Source organism: Equus przewalskii, chromosome 1, assembly GCF_037783145.1.
Source record: "Equus przewalskii isolate Varuska chromosome 1, EquPr2, whole genome shotgun sequence".
In the NCBI taxonomy this organism is placed as follows: domain Eukaryota; kingdom Metazoa; phylum Chordata; class Mammalia; order Perissodactyla; family Equidae; genus Equus; species Equus przewalskii.
Window position 1 is genome coordinate 132859485 of NC_091831.1, and position 19892 is coordinate 132879376.

General features: G+C 35.5%; 1 protein-coding gene across 30 annotated transcripts in view; it reads right to left on the reverse strand.

Moving 5' to 3' along the window:
* RNF111 (ring finger protein 111) overlaps positions 1-19892 on the reverse strand; it is an 85042-nt gene that overhangs the window by 32621 nt on the left and 32529 nt on the right. For all 30 annotated transcript variants that reach the window (XR_011528096.1, XR_011528076.1, XR_011528047.1 and 27 more), the window contains exon 2: positions 15447-16345. Coding sequence is in view for 27 of the 30 variants with exons in the window: in XM_008526760.2 (XP_008524982.2) it covers positions 15447-16345 (899 nt within the window). In the remaining 3 variants the exon portion in view is untranslated. The remainder of the gene's footprint in view (positions 1-15446; positions 16346-19892) is intronic.

A 19892-nucleotide genomic window follows, 5' to 3' on the forward strand; every position in this document is an offset into this window, starting at 1 on the left:
TCAAGGTCTTTCCTTCAGTTATTTACTTCATCTAGAACTAATTCTTGTCTATGGCATTAGAAAAGATTATAAATAGAATCCAGCCCTGTCCTTCCATCGCTAACTGGCTATCACCAGACCACTTACTGAGAAATTCTCTCTTTTCCCGCATTAAATCTTGATAACTCCCTTAATATTTTTACTTGTTTTAGGTTACATTTGAAGTCATCTATTTAACCCCTTTGATATAGATTCCTGTGTCAGAGCATTTGTTTTTTTAAACAGCTTTTCTGAGGTATAACTTTCATACTTTAAAAATTCACATTTTGCCTCAACAAGATATTCACACACCCACACTCACAGCCAAGAGTGAAAGCAACCTAAATGTCCATCAATGGATAAACAAAATGTGGTATACACAAACAATGGAATATCATTCAGCCTTAAAAAGGAAGGAAATCATATCATATCCTATAACATGAATGAATCCTGAGGATATTACACTAAGTGAAAAAACCCAGTTACCCACACAAAAATACCATATGGATTCCACTTATATCTAAAATAGTCAAATTCATAGATAGAAAGCAGAATGGTGGTTACCAGGGCTGGGGGGAGTAGAGGAAAAGGAGTTGTTTAATGAGTATAGAGTTTCAGATTGCAAGAAGAAAAAGTTCTGGAGATCTGTTTCAAAACAACGTGAATACACTTAACACTACTAAACTGTACATTTAAAAATAGCTAAGATGGTAAAAAAAAAAAAGTTATGCTGCATTTCTTCTCTTGCTGTACTTTTCACAAACCTCGTGCTGAATGTCTTCTTTTTTTAAACATTCCTCCCTCTTCATTACTATCACCTGTCAATGTCAGCCAACAAGATCAGCCAACATTTTATAAGCTATATTTGTGATAAGAATTTTCTCATAATGAGAACAGTAAGAGTTAAAAATTTCACCCATTTTAATTGTACATTTCACTGATTTTAGTAAATTTATACAGGGTAACCATCACCTCAATCCAGTTTTAGAACATTTCCACCAACCTAAAAAGATCCCTCATGCCATTTCAGTCAACCATTATCCCTCCATGACCATCCCTATACCCCTACGACAACTGATCTGCTTTCTGTCATTATGGATTGGTTTGTATTTTCAAGGGTTCTATATGAATGGAGTCATGCATTACATATACTTTCATGTCTGGCTTCTTTCACTCAGTGTACTTATCTTGAGATTTATTCATGTTGTTGTGTATATCAGTATTCATTCTTTTTTATTGCTGAGTAGTATCCTAGCATATGAATATACCATAATTTGTTTACCCATTCTTCTGTTGACGGGCATCTGGATTTTCCTCACTTTTGGCTGTTACAAACAAACCTGCTATGAACATTCGTCTGTAAGGCTTCATACATACACGTACTTTCATTTCTCTTGGGTAAATACTTAGGAATGTAATTTCTGGGTACTACAGTAAATTTACGTTTAACCTTTTAAGGAACTACCAAATTCCTTTCCTAAGTGGCTGTACAATTTTACATTCCCAAGAGGAAAATGAGGGCTCCAGTTTTTCCACATCCTCTCCAATAACTGTTATTGTCTCTTTTTTATTATAGCTATTCTGGTGGATATACAGTGGTATCTCACTGTGGTTTCGATTTTCATTTCTATAACAACTAATGATGCTGAGCATTTTTTCAAGCGATTAGCCACTTTGATGAAATGTCTACTCAAACCTTTTGCCCATGTTTAACTTGAACTTTGGTCTTACTGTTGAGTTGTCTAAGAGTTATTTATATATTTGGAATACAAGTATTTTATCAGATATATTATTTATAAATATTTTCTCCCAGTCAGTAGCATGTCTTCATTTTCTTAGGGGCGTCTTTTAAAGCATAAAAGCCTTTAATTCTGATGAAGTCCAAATTAGCAATTTCTTTTATAGGTCATGCTTTTGGTGACATATTTGAGAAATCTCTGCCTAACCAAAGGTCACTGAGAATTTCTCCTGTTTCTTCTACAAGTTGTATAGTTTAGCTCTTACATTTAGGTCTATGATCCATTTTTTTAAGTTTTTGTGTCTGACATGATGTATAAGGTCTAAATTCATATTTTTTGCATGTGGATCTACAATTGTCCCAACACCATGTTTTGAAAAGACTAGAATAATTCTATTCTGAAACCTCATAGTTTGAGGTTTTCCCAATTATTCTTCAGGACCATAAAATCAAGGGGAAAGAAAAATTCCTGAGATTTGAACTAGACTGACATTAAGCAACACTAATGAAGCCCCAACATCTCCATAATGTATATTTTTTTCATCTAAGAATATATCTTGCCATCTTTAGAAAAATTACAGTTTGGTTTGATCATAAATGCAACTCTCTATAAAACTATATAATTTTCTTCATAGAAGCCAAATATACTCCTATTAAAATTATTCTAGACACTTTATTTTTTTCGTTGCTCTTATAACTGAGCTGTTTTTTCACCATATTTCCTACTAGTACGTAGGAATAACACTGATATACTATATTCATTTTTATCCAACTCCTATAACTCTTGCTTATCACAATGACAACAAACGGTTCAACCTTCTTGCCACTGGAATTTATACAGTCAACATTCCTTCACCCAAGGTGCCATTCCTTGGCAACCTGGAATTTCATCTCTAATACATCTCTACACCATCAAACATCTGCACTACTTCCAAAGCTGGCCAGTATCTGGAGGAAGTACAAGTCCATGACAAAGATCTACAACACACACTCTGATACTCCAAAGAGGAGAACAAAGCAGGCACTAAGTAAATCACAGAAGCAATGCAAAATGATCTGATTTGGAGAAAGCTATTTTTCTGAATATTTCATAATATTGTATTTACATTTTGGAAAATTTGAAAATTGTTATATTAAGTAGAAAAAAATTAAGATTTAAGAATTCTGAAATGTGCACATTTTTAAAGTAGTTTCTGAGTTCTAAAGATTACGCACAGACATATTGAGGGAGAATGTATTTTTAACATCATATTTTTATCTTATAGGCAGAGGAAAAATAGCAGCACTCAAGTGGCCATTTAAAATAATATTCTAGATTCAATTTCCAAATTACTTTTCCAATTCTTGCTTCATAATCATGTACACGAGGTAGCTTAACATAAGAGTACAAAAAGAACTGTATATTTAAAACTATAAGCATTATAAATAAAATGCCATGGATTTTTTAAAACTTCCCTTATTTTAACCTACCAACTGGATATTACCATTCTACATGGAGAAAGCTACATCAACATATCAACTTAATTAGCGATTTCTCTCCATGTATGTGTACATTAAATTTCTTTAAAAGTCTGTAAAAAAATAACATTATTAAACATCTCTTACACAGTTAAGCAAAGTCAAATATAAATGTAACATTTTGAAGTTCCAATGATAAATGATACAAAGCTAGCTCTGCTAATTCATTAAAATTGAATTTATATATACTTTTCCTTTCTTTTGTTTTGTTGAGGAAGATTAGCCCTGAACTAACACCTGTTGCCAATCTTCCTCTTTGCCTGCTTGAGGAAGATTAGCCCTGAGCTACATCTGTGCCAATGTTCCTCTATTTTATATGTGGGTCACCACAACAGCATGGCTGACAACTGGTATAGGTCTGTGCCCAGGATCCAAACCTGTGACACCAGCCCACTGAAGCAGAGGGTGCTGAACTTAACCACTAGGCCATGGGACTAGCCCCCAATTTATATAATTTTTTATGATCAAACAGATTGTGTAACTAAAGGGTATATAAATAACTCACTTAGGCACTCTTACTCTATTACTTAACACCATTATATTTCTAAAAAGGACCTTTACAAGCATAACTTGAACATAATACATAAAAATTATGTAACTAAATAACAATCACAATAGGCAAGATTTTGGCATCTACAATCTAGTGTCTTCTCTAGGATGACAATTATTTAAAACAAAATTTAAAGGAAACATTCCTAAAATTATGAAGTTAACCTTAATACAGATTTTAAAAACTCAGGAGAATAGGTCAGTTTTTATTGGGCCAATTTTATTTTCATGTTGTCTTTCACATTTAGAAATATTAAAGGATAAGAAATTTCAGTACAGCTAAGACATTAGGGTGGTGGGACTCTAGGTGATTTTCTTCTAACTATTTCTTTTAAGATTACTTATGTTGTTTGTACCTTTTAAAACATCATGAGAGAAAAATGTAACACCCTGGAAAGAATGTGGTAGTGTAACGATGGTAACAAAAACAGCGGTTTCTCTGACAGAGCTCTTCATGAACTCAACATCCATTTCCAATCCCTGATAAGGGGTCAGAGATTCTCTCTGCAGCAGCTACAAGCAATGTCAGCCACCGTAATCACTGACTACCCTGGTCCCTCTGTGCCTTAAGTCTAGCATGATGCTAATGATAAGAATAGCTTCCAATTTGTGAACATGTACCTTTGTGCCATGTACAACATTCTAGCTCCATCAAGAAACTGAAACTTGGAAAGTTTAAATGATTTTTCAAGCAAAGAGTAAGCAATACTTGAAACTCAAACCCAATTCCAGTTCCAAGGCTCATACTCTTCACATAAACTACATCACAGTGCCATAACTACCCAACATGTCAATGCTGGTCACGATCAAAAGCATCTTCCTGCTACCAGTTGCTTTTGCTACTGCTTCTCTGTCTTTTGTGGTCACAAAGTTACTGAAGTTTGTAGCAGCTGTGACTCTTCTTTGGACTCTTCTGTTGGGTATCCATCCAACAGAAATGAAAAAAACACAGGTATATACATACATATACTATATATATACACATACACACACACACAAAGGTTTGTACCCAAATGTTCAGAGCAGCATTATTTACAATAGCCAAATACTGGAAACAATTTGATTTCTATCATCTGATAAATGGGTAAACAAAATGTGGTATATCTGTACAATGAAACACTATAAAGAAATTAAATAATAAAATAAATAGAAATTGATTACTGATAGCTGCTACAACATGGATAAACCTCAAAAACATTATGGTAAGTGAAAGAAGCCAGACACCAAAGACTACATATTGTATGATTTCATTTCTATGAAATGTCCAGAAAAAGCAAGTTTATAGAGACAGCAACAGATTAGCAGTTGTGTAGGACTGAGGGCAGGACAGGCATTAACTACAAACAAGCAGGAGAGATCTTTCGGGATTAATGGAAATGTTCTAAAACTGTATTGTGGGGATGGTTACACAACCCTAAATTTACTAAAAAATCAGTGAATTGTACACTTAAAATATATGAATTTTATGGTAGGTAAATTATACCTCAATAAAGCTGCTGTTGGGGTTTCTTTTTTCAGTTACAAAACATTCCCTGCAAGATGCAAAACTAGCCTTCAGTAAAGGAAAAGACATGCCATATTCTGGGATAGGAATATCCAAAATCCTAAAGATGTCAGTTCACCCTAATTTAGCCTACAAATACAACCACAATAAAAATACCATCATGTGTCTCCCTACTATACTACTACCATCCTCAGATAAACAAGTTGATTATAAGTTCACTTAGAAGAACAAACAAGCAGGAATAACCAAGAAATTATAAAAGGGTCTATAATTAAAAGTGTGCTTCTAGTGCATGGATAGACAGACCAATGGAACAGAATGAAAATTCCATAAATAGATCCAAATGCCTATAAATTTAATATATGACAAAGGTGGCATCTCAAGTCAATAGGAAAAAGAAAATTTTTAATGATGCGTTTTGGGACAATTGAACAGCTGCAGGCACAAAAAAAATTGGATCCAGTCTTCATATTGTACATGAGGATAAATATTAAATAGATCCATGCTTTCAATGTACAAAAGAAGTAAACAATATAAGGGCTAGGGGAACAATAGGTTAATTCCCCTATAGACTTGGAGTGGGAAAAACTTTCCTAGCTATGATTGAAAACCCAGAAACAGTAAAGATAAAGGTCGACAAACATGACTAAGCAAAAGAAATTTTAGCATGGTGAAAAATTATAGCAAAGTCAAAAAGACTAATGACAAATTTGGGGAAAATGTTATTATATAGGATTTATAGCTCTAATACATAAAAAGCTTCTAAAAATGGATGGAAGAATGAAGATCAACATCCTGACAGAAAAACAGGCAAAATGTATGAAAAGATTGATCACAAGAAATGTAAATAACTTTTAAACATATGGAAAAAATGCAACATTACTCATAAAAAAAGAAAATATAAATTAAAAATATACTGACATACTATTTCTTACCTATCAGATGAACCCAAAAAACTAAAGTTTTACAACAATTTCTGTTGGAAAAGCATTGGGAAAACAGGCACTCTCATACGCTGCTGGTATGTATCCAAAATGGTTATGATCCCCATAGAGAGAGATTTGAGTATATTTTTAAAAAAACATATGCATTGATCTTTGATTCACCAATCCCCTCCTAAAATTCCACCCCAAAGACGCAATGGCAAAAAATATTAAATGATATATACAAAAAATATGCACTGCCGTGCTATTCATAACAGCAAAAGTCTACAGACTGTTCATCAACAGGAGACTGGCAGAACAAACCATGGTGTAACTATACAATGGAGTACTACGAAGCTGTAAAAAAGAAGAGAAATGAAAAAAATGAATAGATGAATAAAAGTGTATGTATTATATGCTTTATATCTCATTACACACTTTTATTCCTCTATAATATCTCTATACCCTAACAATTATATATATTATTAAGTGAAAAAAGCAAAAGACACTTTTTGAGTATGAGAAGGGGAAGGATAAGAATATATATACATATTTGCTTATATTTTTGAAGAGAAAAAAATGGAATAACAAATAAAAACAAAAAACTAATAAAATGGTTATCTATAGGGGAGAGAAAGATAGGAAGAGGGGGCGGAGGTGGAAAACTAGACCTCGCTGAATATATATCTTGTTTAAAAGTTTTGACTTTGAAACCAGGTAAATGTTTTACATAATTAAAAAGCAAAATTAAAATTTTTAACAAAGCACTTTAAAAAAAAATCTTAAAACAACTATAAAACAAATGAAGCTAAATGCATATTAAATTAGTGGCATAACCACAAATAAAACTGGCCAAGGGCAAAAAGGAACCACACACAAAAAATACATTATACTCATTAGAATTATTGTTGTAAGAATTGTAAATAATTTCATTTACATTCATTTATGAATGTTCATTTACGTGTATGTATTTATAGTATATACAGGATAAAGCAAAAAAGTTATTATTAAGAATCAAGATTTTCGGGGCCGGCTCTGCGGTCAAGTGGTTAGGTTTGCGCGCTCCACTGCGGCAGCCCAGGGTTTGGATCCTGGGCACGGACATGGCACTGCTCATCAGGCCACTTTGAGGCGGCGTCCCACATCCCAAAACTAGCAGGACCTGCAACTAAGATATACAACTATGTACAGGGGGGATTTGGGAAGACAAAGCAGAAAAGAAAAAAAAAAGAATCAAGATTTTCAATGTAAGAGTAAAGATCCAAATATAAAACACAAGCTTACATAAAAACCCTAACCCTAAACTTTCCATGGAAATATTCATAAAAATTAATGATTGGCAGAATCCCAAGAACATTCTTCACAGAAATTGAACAAACAATCCTAAAATTCATATGGGGCAACAAAAGACAGCGAATTGCTAAAGCAATCCTGAGCAAGAAAAACAAAGCCGGTGGAATCACAATCCCTGATTTCAAAACATACTACAAAGCTACAGTGATCAAAACAGCATGGTACTGGTACAAAAACAGGTCCACAGATCAATGGAACAGAATTGAAAGCCCAGAGATAAAACCACACATCTATGGACAGCTAATCTTCGACAAAGGAGCAGGGGGCCTACAATGGAGAAAAGAAAGTCTCTTCAACAAACAGTGCTGGGAAAACTGGACAGCCACATGCAAAAGATTGAAAATTGACCATTCTTTTTCACGACACACCAAAATAAACTCAAAATGGATCAAAGACCTAAAGATAAGGCCTGAGACAATATGTCTTTTGGAAGAGAATATAGGCAGTACACTCTTTGACATCAGTTTCAAAAGAATCTTTTCGGACACTATAACTCCTCAGTTGAGGGAAACAATAGAAAGAATAAACAAATGGGACTTCATCAGACTAAAGAGCTTCTTCAAGGCAAGAGAAAACAGGATTGAAACAAAAAAACAGCTCACTAATTGGGAAAAAATATTTACAAGCCACTTATCCGACAAAGGGTTAATCTCCATAATATACAAAGAACTCACACTGCTTAACAACAAAAAAACAAACAACCCGATCAAAAAATGGGCAGAGGACATGAACAGACATTTCTCAAAAGAAGATATGAATATGGCCAATAGACACATGAAAAGATGTTCATCATCACTAATCATCAGGGAAATGCAAATCAAAACTACACTAAGATATCACCTTATACCCGTTAGATTGGCAAAAACATCCAAAACCAAGAGTGACAAATGTTGGAGAGGTTGTGGAGAAAAAGGAACCCTCATACACTGTTGGTGGGAATGCAAAGTGGTACAGCCACTATGGAAAACAGTATGGAGATTTCTCAAAAAGTTAAAAATAGAAATACCCTATGACCCAGCCATCCCATTACTGGGTATCTATCCTAAGAACCTGATATCAGAAATCTCAAGAGTCCGTTGCACCCCTATGTTCATCGAAGCATTATTTACAATAGCCAAGACGTGGAACCAGCCTACATGTCCAGAAACTGATAATTGGATAAAGAAGATGTGGTATATATACACAATGGAATACTACTCAGCCATAAAAAAAGACAAAATTGGCCCATTCACAACAACGTGGATGGACCTCGAGGGTATTATGTTAAGCGAAATAAGCCAGTCAGAGAAAGACGAACTCTATATGACTCCACTCATAGGTGGAAGTTAGTATATTGATAAGGAGATCAGATCGGTGGTTACCAGGGAAAAGGGGGGGTGGGGGGAGGGCACAAAGGGGGAAGTGGTGTACCCACAACATGACTAACAAAAATGTACAACTGAAATCTCACAAGGTTGTAATCTATCATAACATTAATTAAAAAAAAAAAAAATTAATGATTGGGGCTGGCTCCGTGGCCGAGTGGTTAAGTTCGCGCACTCCGCTGCGGCGGCTCAGGGTTCGAATCCTGGGCGCGGACATGGCACCGCTCGTCAGGCCACGTTGAGGCGGCGTCCCACATCCCACAACTGGAAGGACCTGCAACTAAGATATAGAACTATGTACAGGAGGAGTTTGGGGAGATAAAGCAGAAAAAAAAAAGACTAGCAACAGTTGTTAGCCCAGGTGCCAATCTCAAAAAAAAAAAATTAATGATTGATCCCTTTCTAAAATCTTTACATTCCTAATTTTGTCCATTAAAACAACCAAAAAGCACTGATAACCCAACAGAGCAATGAATACCTTAATTTCCAGTTTATAGCCTCTAAATATCACTTCTCAATCAAAGGACATCAGGAGTAAAGAAATGATTGTTTCCAGGTTTAGGGCAGGGAATGTAATGGATGACTCTGGACCATCCTGCTATATCGGAGAGTAAGGAAGTTATCAAAGACTACTGGGGTGGTAGCAAAAGTACACACATCCAACTTGGATGCTCCCACTGACCAAAGATGAAACTATTTGAGCATCAAAAATAATAAAAAAGATTGCAACACATCAACTATGCTAAACCCCACAAATTCATAACAATACTTGAAAATGAAAAACCTCTTTGGATATTGCTAGAGTACCAATTTATTCTGAAAAGTGGTAAACGAAGACAAAGAATCAAGCATTCATCCTACCTTTCCTGTATTGACTGTATTTCAGAGTAACCAACCAGTTGATGAAGGAAGAATTCTTCCTTAAAGAAGAATCTCAGTTAACAAATCTAAGCAGAACAATAGAATTAGAAAGTCAACATTTTGCAACCTCTAATGAAATAATGGATCTAGGTAAAATCACCAAAGCTGCTAAAAATATTACGTGAAATGTTGATTGGGGAACTTTATAGTAGAAGGATCAGGATGATGTCATCTGAACCATCGATCAATTTTAACATGTAATGCAACAGAAAGAACACAGCACCACTGAAAAAGAGTTGCTGAACTGAACCTGAATGTAATCAAGCTTCTAGCTATCTAACTACCAGTTTGCAGGAAATACGTAGTATATAAAAATGAACTAAATGGTATCATGTCTAGAAATTGTTCTGAATTCTCTCTCTTGAAAAAAGTGAGAGGTGATTGGCAGAACGTTGAAAACTGAAGCTAAATTATGAATACGTGAGAGTTCATTGTATACCTCTATTTTTGCGTGCGAAAATTTCCATTATAAAAAAAACCAAAAAATCCTCTATGAATGATACATTCACAGATTTAGATAAAATTCCTAGTATTAGGACTTCACAATTCCAAGGTTTATCTTCTTAAGCAAAGCTTTGAAACAGTTAAGTCAGTACAGTATGGAGTGTACTTTGAAAATATGAATATACATATGTTGGATATATATATTTTTAAAGCTATAAACAAAAATATACAGCTATTGGATTAAAAAAACCAAACTGGGAAATAGGGATTTTCCCAGTCCTAATATAAGGTAAAATGGTATCTATATTTTGGGATAAAATCTCTAGTGACAGCATCACTCCTGGAGTCAGTAAGTACTATATCTCACACAAAGTAAACGAGGATGATATGCTCTTGAAAACTGTGTTGGATGACTTAAAAAATGGTTCTAGGGCCAGCCCTAGTGGCCTAGTGGTTAAGTTCGGCACGCTCTGCTTCGGCAGCCTGGGCTTGGTTCCCAGGCAGGGACCTACACCACTCATCTGTCATTGGTCATGCTGTGGTGGCAGCTCATATACAAAAGAAGGAAGATTGGCAGTGGATGTTAGCTCAAGGTGACTCTTCCTCAGTAAAAAGAAAAAAAAAAAAAGATTTGTCTTTGGAGAAGCAAAAGTCAGACTGCCTTAAAAAAAAAAATGGTTCCAGCAATGTCAAGTTACTGATGTCTAAGATGCCTGGGTGAATAAAACTATTATCAGGAAATATGAGTACTAATAGGCAATATTTCTAAGTTAACATTTACTCAATATTTTATATATGCAAATAAATAAGTAATTTAGTTATAAGACATCTGACTATTTTAACTACAGCCCTAGAAGTGTATACTTCAAAATAACCAAAACTTTTTTTCTCCTCAATAGGAAAATGGGACTGGCATATTCAGGCTCTCTTACTTGGGAGCATATATGGTATTTACATTTCCTTCAAGTCTGGAGGACATATGATCTACAAATACTTAACTAATTAAAAAGTTAATAAATAAGAAGGTCCTCATATCCACAACTGGCCAGCCTGTGGTCTAGTGGTTAAGATTCAGCATTCTCACTGCTGCAGCCTGGGTTCGTTTCCTGGTCGGGAAACCAGACCACCCAGTGTCGGTTGTCATACTGTGGTGGCTACATGTTGCTGTGATGCTGAAAAGCTATGCCACCAGTATTTCAAATACCTGAAGGTCACCCATGGTGGAGAGGTTTTAGCAGAGCTTCTAGACTAAGGAGGAGGACCTAGCCACCCACTCACAACAACATTGGCCATGAAAACCCTATGAATAGCAGCAGAGCATTGTCTGATACAGCACCAGGAGGTGAGAGGATGGCAGAAAAAAGACTGGGAAGGGTTCTGTTCTGCTGTACACAGGGTCACTAGAAGTCAGAATAGACTCGACAGCACTAACACCATATTCACACTTAATTAGAAAACCCAAGCCTTCAGCACTGAAAAATAAAAACGTAAGCAGCAGTTCAGATAAGGCTCACTGAAGAGATCACAGAAATATGTCACTAAAATCAACATCTACTCTCAAACTTAGCTTCTATTAGGTTATTTTAAAATATCTTAAGTGTTTTGCAAATATTATCAGGAACAAAACAGGATGTACAAATTCTCAACCTGATTGCTAACTGGGAATAACTCAATGTCTAACAACCCAAATGACATACCATCTTGGCTTTCCAGGCTTGAATAGAGAGCCCTAATAAATCTAAAAGACAATTAATGATGAAGCAAGAAGAAAACAGGGACTTCCTAGAAATCTACTAATTCCAACAAATGAACTAATGTTTGTTATACAATGTAAAGTACTGACTTAAATAACTCATTCTTAGGTGATTTGGTAAAACCAGTTAATTATCTACAACTGTTGTGCCTTAGTGAGTTTGACGATATAACAATACTTAACATGTAAAACATTCTGTCAGTTCACTACGGCAATAGCCAATAAGTGTTGATGGACAGTGTATGAAAAGTTGTCCCAGTAGCTCCAGAGTAACTAATACCCATGCATACAAATCATATTATTAAAGTTTAGTAGATAAATCTAATTAAAATTTGAGATATTCCAACCCTCTCCCAATTCCTAACAGTAAAATGTAATGGACTTGGAGTCAGAAAGCCAGCATTAAAAATATATCTAGAAGAAACTCTCTCTTAAGAACCTAAGGAAGCCAATTTTTTGAGAGCTGATATTTCCTGGTAACAGAGCTAGGTCTCATCAATAATTCAGTTTAACTATTCTGAATATACATCATTCTAAAATGGTTTTCCAGATGTTTCATCTGTAACATGAGGGTGATAACAGAATCCACTTCATTAGGACATATAAAACACTTAGTGCATTACCAGCACAGAGTAAATATCCAACAAATGCTAGGTATTTTTATTATCATAATGACATCATCCACTGTTGGGTGGTAAAGGAACTTGATACAAACTCCTTGCAGGACATTCTGGTAACAAGAGCTAGCGAATTTTTAAATGTATATATCCTCTGATATATACTTTTAGAAAGTATTCCTCCTCAAGATACACTTGCACAGATGTGCAAAAATGTTTGTACAAAGCTGTTCAATGCAGCCAACATTCATCAACAAAAGCTGGTTAAATAAATTACGGAATCTTCATACAAAGGGAATAGTATGCAACTGTTTTTAAAAATGAGATAATTGGGGCCAGCCCGGTGGTGCAGCAGGTAAGTTTGCATGTTTCACTTCGGCGGCCTGGGGTTCGCCAGTTCTGATCCTGGGTACGGACCTATGCACCTCTTGTCAAGCCATGCTGTGACAGGTGTCCCACATATAAAGTAGAGGAAGATGGGCATGGATGTTAGCTCAGGGCCAGGCTTCGTTAGCAAAAAGAGGAGGATTGGTGGCAGATGTTGGCTCAGGGCTAATCTTCCTCAAAAAAAAAAAAAAAAAAAGAGATAACTATGAGGCCAGCCTGGTGGCGTAGTGGTTAAGTTCACTCACTCCACTTTGGCAGCCTGGGGTTCACAGGTTCAGATCCTAGGCACAGACACAGCACACTCGTTAAGCGATGCTGTGGCAGCATCCCACATAAAACAGGGGAAGGTTGGCACAAATGTTAGCTCAGGGTCAATCTTCTTCACACACAAAAAAAAGAGATAACTATACATACTGATATTTAAAAACCCCACACTGTTTATTTATCCTTACATATGGTTTCACGTTTTTTGAAGGAATAAGAAACTGCTGATTACTTCTGGGTAATAAGACTGGGATCCAAGAAGACGAAGTAAACATTTATTTGTTATTTTACACTTTTTGGTACTTCTAAAATTCCACACCATGTGAATGTTATTATTAAAGCATCATTAAAAAAAAAACAAAAACCAAAAACCCACAACTAGTTTAAAGCAAAACACTGGTCTAGAATCAAGAAAACACCAAGAGTACATGGTTTCAACTTTTGGATTTGTGTTTCCAGAGACAAATATTAAAGGATAATGTCTGAAAATAATGTAATTGAAATAACGTAATTCTTCCAAGATAGTAAAAAAACCACATGCTACAATAAGTATTAAACAAGATTTAAAAATGAATTACAGAGTTTGCATTTATCTTAAATACTTGAGAACATAAGAATTCCTTTCTTCCTAGAAACAGACACTGATACTGACTTACATTTACTCTATTCTCATGCCTCCTACAAATATCAGCTCCTTGGAACTTCTGCTTCACCTCACCAACCATCTTGCCTCCCTAATTTCAAGCAGAAACTGGGCTCTGCGGCTCCCTCTCTCAAAACTAATGTCTTCGCATTCTAACCACCCGAGGAAAATGTGAAATATGACTATGAAGCAAGACAATTCCTCTTCTCATCTCCCTCATTCTCAAGAGACCTCAGAGAATGGTTGCTGTAACCTCCTCCCAGCTGTAGGTGCTCTCAGTGAGCTTTTTTTAAAACAAATATTTGAGTAGGTTAAAAAAAACTAAGTGAACATGGCTAAGACTAAAATTAAGAACAAAGTTACATGTTCCAGGTTCTGGAAAGGAGAGAAAAACAGAAAAGGAAGAGGAAAAAGAGTCTTGAAAAAAGAAGGGACCCATATAGAAGAAGAGAAGAGGGGGAAATGGCATATCTGCACAGAAGCCTAGCAGGCTCTGCCCTTACCAGGCAGGCCATCAGGCACAGACTGGGAAAGCTTTGTGTCAGTATCAGAAACCATGATCTTAGCCTTCTAAAAAGCTCTCCCTATTCCCCATTTCCTTATACTTTCACAAGACATTTATCTTTTCCCTCAGTTCAGACTTTACTCCTCAATGCTCACTTCATCAACTTCCTTTAAATTACAACAAACTGTAAAAATGGCATATATGAAACATACTTATTCTTCAGAGACTGTCCATAAACTTATTCTAGTTAAATATAACATCTACTGTGAGGGAGGAGAGTGCACTAAAGCTAACACTCTATCAATTCACTATTAACTGATTAGTCATATGCTCTACTGAGCACTGTTAGGACCAAAAGTTTGTGTTCCAGTATCAGAATATGAGTTACCTCTCAAATACTTAAAATTATTTTTCAGTTATAAAGAACATGACAAGGTAACAGTAAACAATAAGAACAGAGTACATAAAGGAAAAATAATATTAAGTAGTCTTTTTAATGACTAGAATTGTTCTTACTGTGGTTGAATGTGAAAGAAATCCATCACACAGCTATCTGAAAAAGTATTCATAAAAGTTAAACATACTAAAGAAACACTACAGGAAAAAAAACTACCATAAATCAACAACTCATAAAATATAATCTAATATATATTAAACAGTGAAAATTGTTTTTTCTTTAAAAAAAACTGCTTGCTTTATTTTTATCAAAAAACAGAAATTTTAAAATTTTCTATTTAAGATTTTAGAAAATTTTAAAATTTCTATTTCAGAATTGGAGTCATGGTTTAATACTACAGTTTGTTATTTATACAGCTTAAAAATAAAAGCTAATAAGAGTCTCATATTCCTTCTAAATACAATGAAATCACTGAAATATAGACGAAGACAAGCACGAACACAATGCAATAGCTTCCTTGTTTTACTCAACTTAAGAAACATTTTTACCTGAGGGAACAGCGGGATTGTTTGGGTGGTTTTCGCTGGCAGAAACAAACAAATCTTCTTCTCCTTCAGTGGAGGAGCTGGAAGAGGATTCACTGCTGAGGTCGTTCTCACTGGAACTACTAGAACTGGGGAGCAAGGCATATTTTCTTCGGGCTAACACTTCTCGTTTTTTCCTCTGCATTAATATCCTCTCCTTTTGTTTCTGTGTCCTCTGTGAGGAATTATTCTTTACAAACCTCTTTCTACATGGAAGTCTCCTTAATGGACTGCTATGAAAACAGGGTCTTTTCATTAACAATCCTGACACAGATTCTGTCTCAGGCCGAGGCCACTTTTGGGACCGTGCACTGTGAGTCCTACCTTTAGCACTCAAAGTTGCCTGGGAATGTCTTACAGAGACTTCCTTATCCTCCTCCGAAGTCACCGTATCAGAATCTCCAAAATGCAGACTAGATGAAGGAGAAGAAAGACAATCACTAAAAGACGAATCATTATCTTCATCGCTTGGTGTTTCTAGGTGTTGCCTCAATCCTAATATTCCCTGGTTCTCTTTAACACAATTTTGCGTGTATGAAGGGCCAGCCTGCTGGCTTTTGCGTTTTTTTCTCACAACAACACTTTTTTCTTGCTCTTGTTGGTTACCATTCATGTCCTTTTCTTGTTTTTGAGAATCATCACACAAATGAGAGAAGTCATTCCCCACTTTACTATTAATCATCTCAACTCCTGCAGGAAAATTTTTGGCTGCCCCAATGGGCTCTGGATGCAAGAGGATCCCTTTCAGACTCTCCTGTGTCTTGGGCGCATCAGCAGGAATCTCACTCTTCATATCCACTTCTAAGGTATAGAGCTTCTTATATTCAGGAGTCCATTGAGACATGGGAAACTTTAAGGAAGGCCTAGAAGACACAATTAGATATTAAAAAGATTGTTAATGTGTTTTATTACACTATTTAATTGAAGAGGTCTCAGATTCCACTGAGAACATTCCTGTAATAGGCCAGAGCTGCCTTTTCCTCATCAAGATATAAAGCGAGTCATTTTACTGTTCTTAGAAAACATTTTTCTCTGATACATCTACCCATATATCCAATTTCTAGAAATACAGTAAAGATGACAGAACATAAGCCTACTTGAAAACTTCTAGTAACCAAAAGCTGATCTTACTGTATATCTTCCTATCTTCAGGAACATAACATATTTGGTCAAAATCAAACAATTTCTTCAAAACCTATTACAGTAGAAATAGATTAAAGGATTAGAATTCAAAAGACTGATCAGTCAACAATGTTTCATCCTGGTATATCACATTTTAAAGCGGTAATTATATTAAATATTTTCTGCACATCTAGATAGTTACTATATTAGAAAGGCTACTACAGATAATGGATTAGCATGAATACGGCTTCTCTTTCCCATGGCTCTTTCCTTCATACCACTCTATTCTCTAATGAGAATTCAAACTCACTGATATGACAGCAGGCACAACTACTGCATTTCAGAAAGTTTTTGATACATACAGGAAGGCTCAAGTCAACAACACTATGAGTTGCTGAAGATCATTGAGTTAAAGCAGTACATCAGAACATAAAATCAAACTTCCTATGGCTAATCTAAATGTATCTAAATCATTCAACCTCTGAAATTATGAGCTGCTGAAAAAGGAGACTTGAAATTAAAACATCTACATCAATGCAATGTACATACAAGAAAGTTAATAATGGGGGCTGGCCTCATGGCCAAGTGGTTAAGTTCGTGTGCTCCGCTTCGGCAGCCCAGGGTTTCAGCGGTTTGGATCCTGGGCACGGACACGGCACTGCTCATCAAGCCATGCTGAGGTGGCATCCCACATAGCACAACTAGAAGGACCCACAACTAAAAATACGCAACTACATACCAGGAGGCTTTGGAGAGAAAAAGGAAAAATAAAATCTTAAAAAAAAAAAGACTTTAAAAAATATTTTTTCATTGAAGTATAACACAGACACACATATTCTAAGTTTATAGCTTGATGAATTCTCACAAAGTGAACACATTTATGTAACTAGTTCCAAGATCAAGAAACGTAAGATAAACAGCACCTTAGAATCTCCTCCCAGTCACTCTACCCACCAAGAGTTGTAACCACTATTCTAACTTTTAACACCATAAATTAGTTGTGTACCTAACATGCACTTTTAAACCACTTCCTTTTAAAGGGAGAAGAAAAAAGATACTTAGTAGCAAGTTTTTTCCTTCTCCACAAATGACAGTTATAGGAATGTACACCCTCACAGGTCTCTTTTATTTTAGTATATAACTATTATCAGAATAGATAACAGTGAATTAAACAGCCGATTTCTATACAGAGCTATCAAAACCTCTATCATCTATTATTCTTATTTATAAGGGCAGGAGGTGCTGTATCAGAGATCAGCCATCAAGCCCTGTCTGGAGTTCAGCAGGATCAGTAGTAAAAGAAGAATACAGAGATGGGTGAACACATGGGCACATCAATGAGCAAATTACAAGAGGCAGTCATTCAGACAAGGATCACCATAACTAAATGCAAGAAAATATAAGTCATAGCAATAAGGTACAGGTATACACGATTCAAGATTCAAGATGGGGGAGGCCAGCAGGATGGCTATAATAAAAAATACAGGTAATAAAAAGTGTTGGCAAGGAATGTAAAGAAATTGGAACCCTCATACATTGAGGGTGGGAATGTCAACTGGTGTAGCCACTTTGGAAAGCAGTTTGGCAGTTCTTCAAAAGATTAAACAGAGTAACCATCTGATCCAGCAATTCCACTCCTAAGTATACATCCAAGAGAAACGAAAACATACATCCACACAAAAACTTATACACAAATATTCACATAAAATATTCAGTCATAAAAGCCAAAAAGTGTAAACAACACAAACGTCCAACTGATCAATAAATAAATCCATACAATGGATTATATATAACTCAGTTACCAAAAGAAACGAAGTACTCATTCATGCTACAAAATAAGAACCTCAAAAATACTATGCTAAGTCAAAGAAACCAGTCACAAAAGACTACATACTGTATGACTCCTTTTATAAGAAATGTTCAGATTAGGCAACTCTACAGAGAGAGAAAGTAGATCAGCAATTGCCTAGGGCTGGGGATAATAGGAGGAATGAGTTGTGATGGCCAAAGAGAATACGGTTTATTTTTGGTGAACTGAAAATGTTTTAAAATTGATTGCGGTGATGGTGTTCAATTCTGTGAATATTCTAAAGACTACTGAATTGTATACTTAAAAAGGGAGAATTATATGTAATGTGAATTATATCTCAATAAAGCTGTTGCCAAAAGTCAAGACAGAAAGTATCAGGATTTCTGGGCATCAGATAACTACAGACTCCTCTTCTGATCAGCATCAAAAGAGGCATGTCATTTGGAAAGATCTGGAGTTCTTCCAGAAGTCCACATCTCCCAGGAGTTGTGCTGAGTTGGATCTCTAAGGAAAACAGTCTTTACATGCTGAAGAAAAAAAATTTACACTCATCCTTAATTACTAAGTCACCCTCTGGGTCTTGGTAATGGAGATCCTGAGAGGCAGTAAAACTTGCCAAAAGGACAGATAAGTGAATTTACAAAGAAGTGATTCACAGTATAATTTACTAAACTCAATTTCTTTTCCATCAGTTTATGCCCCAAAACAATGAACTCTTTATGGTTAACTCCGCTCTGGTTTTTGGTGAATTTTGTCTGTCCAATCGAAGAGGGGGAGGGAGAAAGTGGGAGACATGGCATGTGGTGTGTGGTGTCTGTATACCAGTAACTGAGTTATCACGTCATGCAGTCATTAAATGCAAAATTAACATCCCATATTACCTGAGATGTTCCCACCATGGAAGTCAAAATTCATGCTCTATTTTGAACTGAGAACAAGAAGTAGAGTAAGTTCATAAAAAAGAAATAAATACCAGCACTACATTTTTTAACTAAAAAAGCAGTAAAACTAACATAAAGGATCAACAAAGAATCTTCTGAACCATTTGCTATTTGGTAAAATCATAATCTAATCTTTCATTTCTGTAAAAATTATTGGCTGATCTCATTTACAAAAGAGGCAAGGATGTACTAGAGCTATCTATCTCCTTGGTCACATTATGAACAGTTTGCTATTATACATTGTTTCAAAACCAAAATCAGAGTACTAGTCACTCTTTGTACTGGTTTGATCCAATCATTTTATTGCTATGTCACAACAGTCGCACACCAATTACTACTGATATTAGCATAGGATACATCGCTAGGAGTAAACTTTGCATGAAAGGAACACAACAGCAAAAAATGCTAACTTTCAAAACTAAAAATTAGGGTTAGGATTTGGCAATTTACATTATAAATTAAGCTTATGTGAGCATAAGTGGGGTAGAAACATTAAGATTACGAAACAACTTTGAGGAACTCTACTTCTGAACTGTA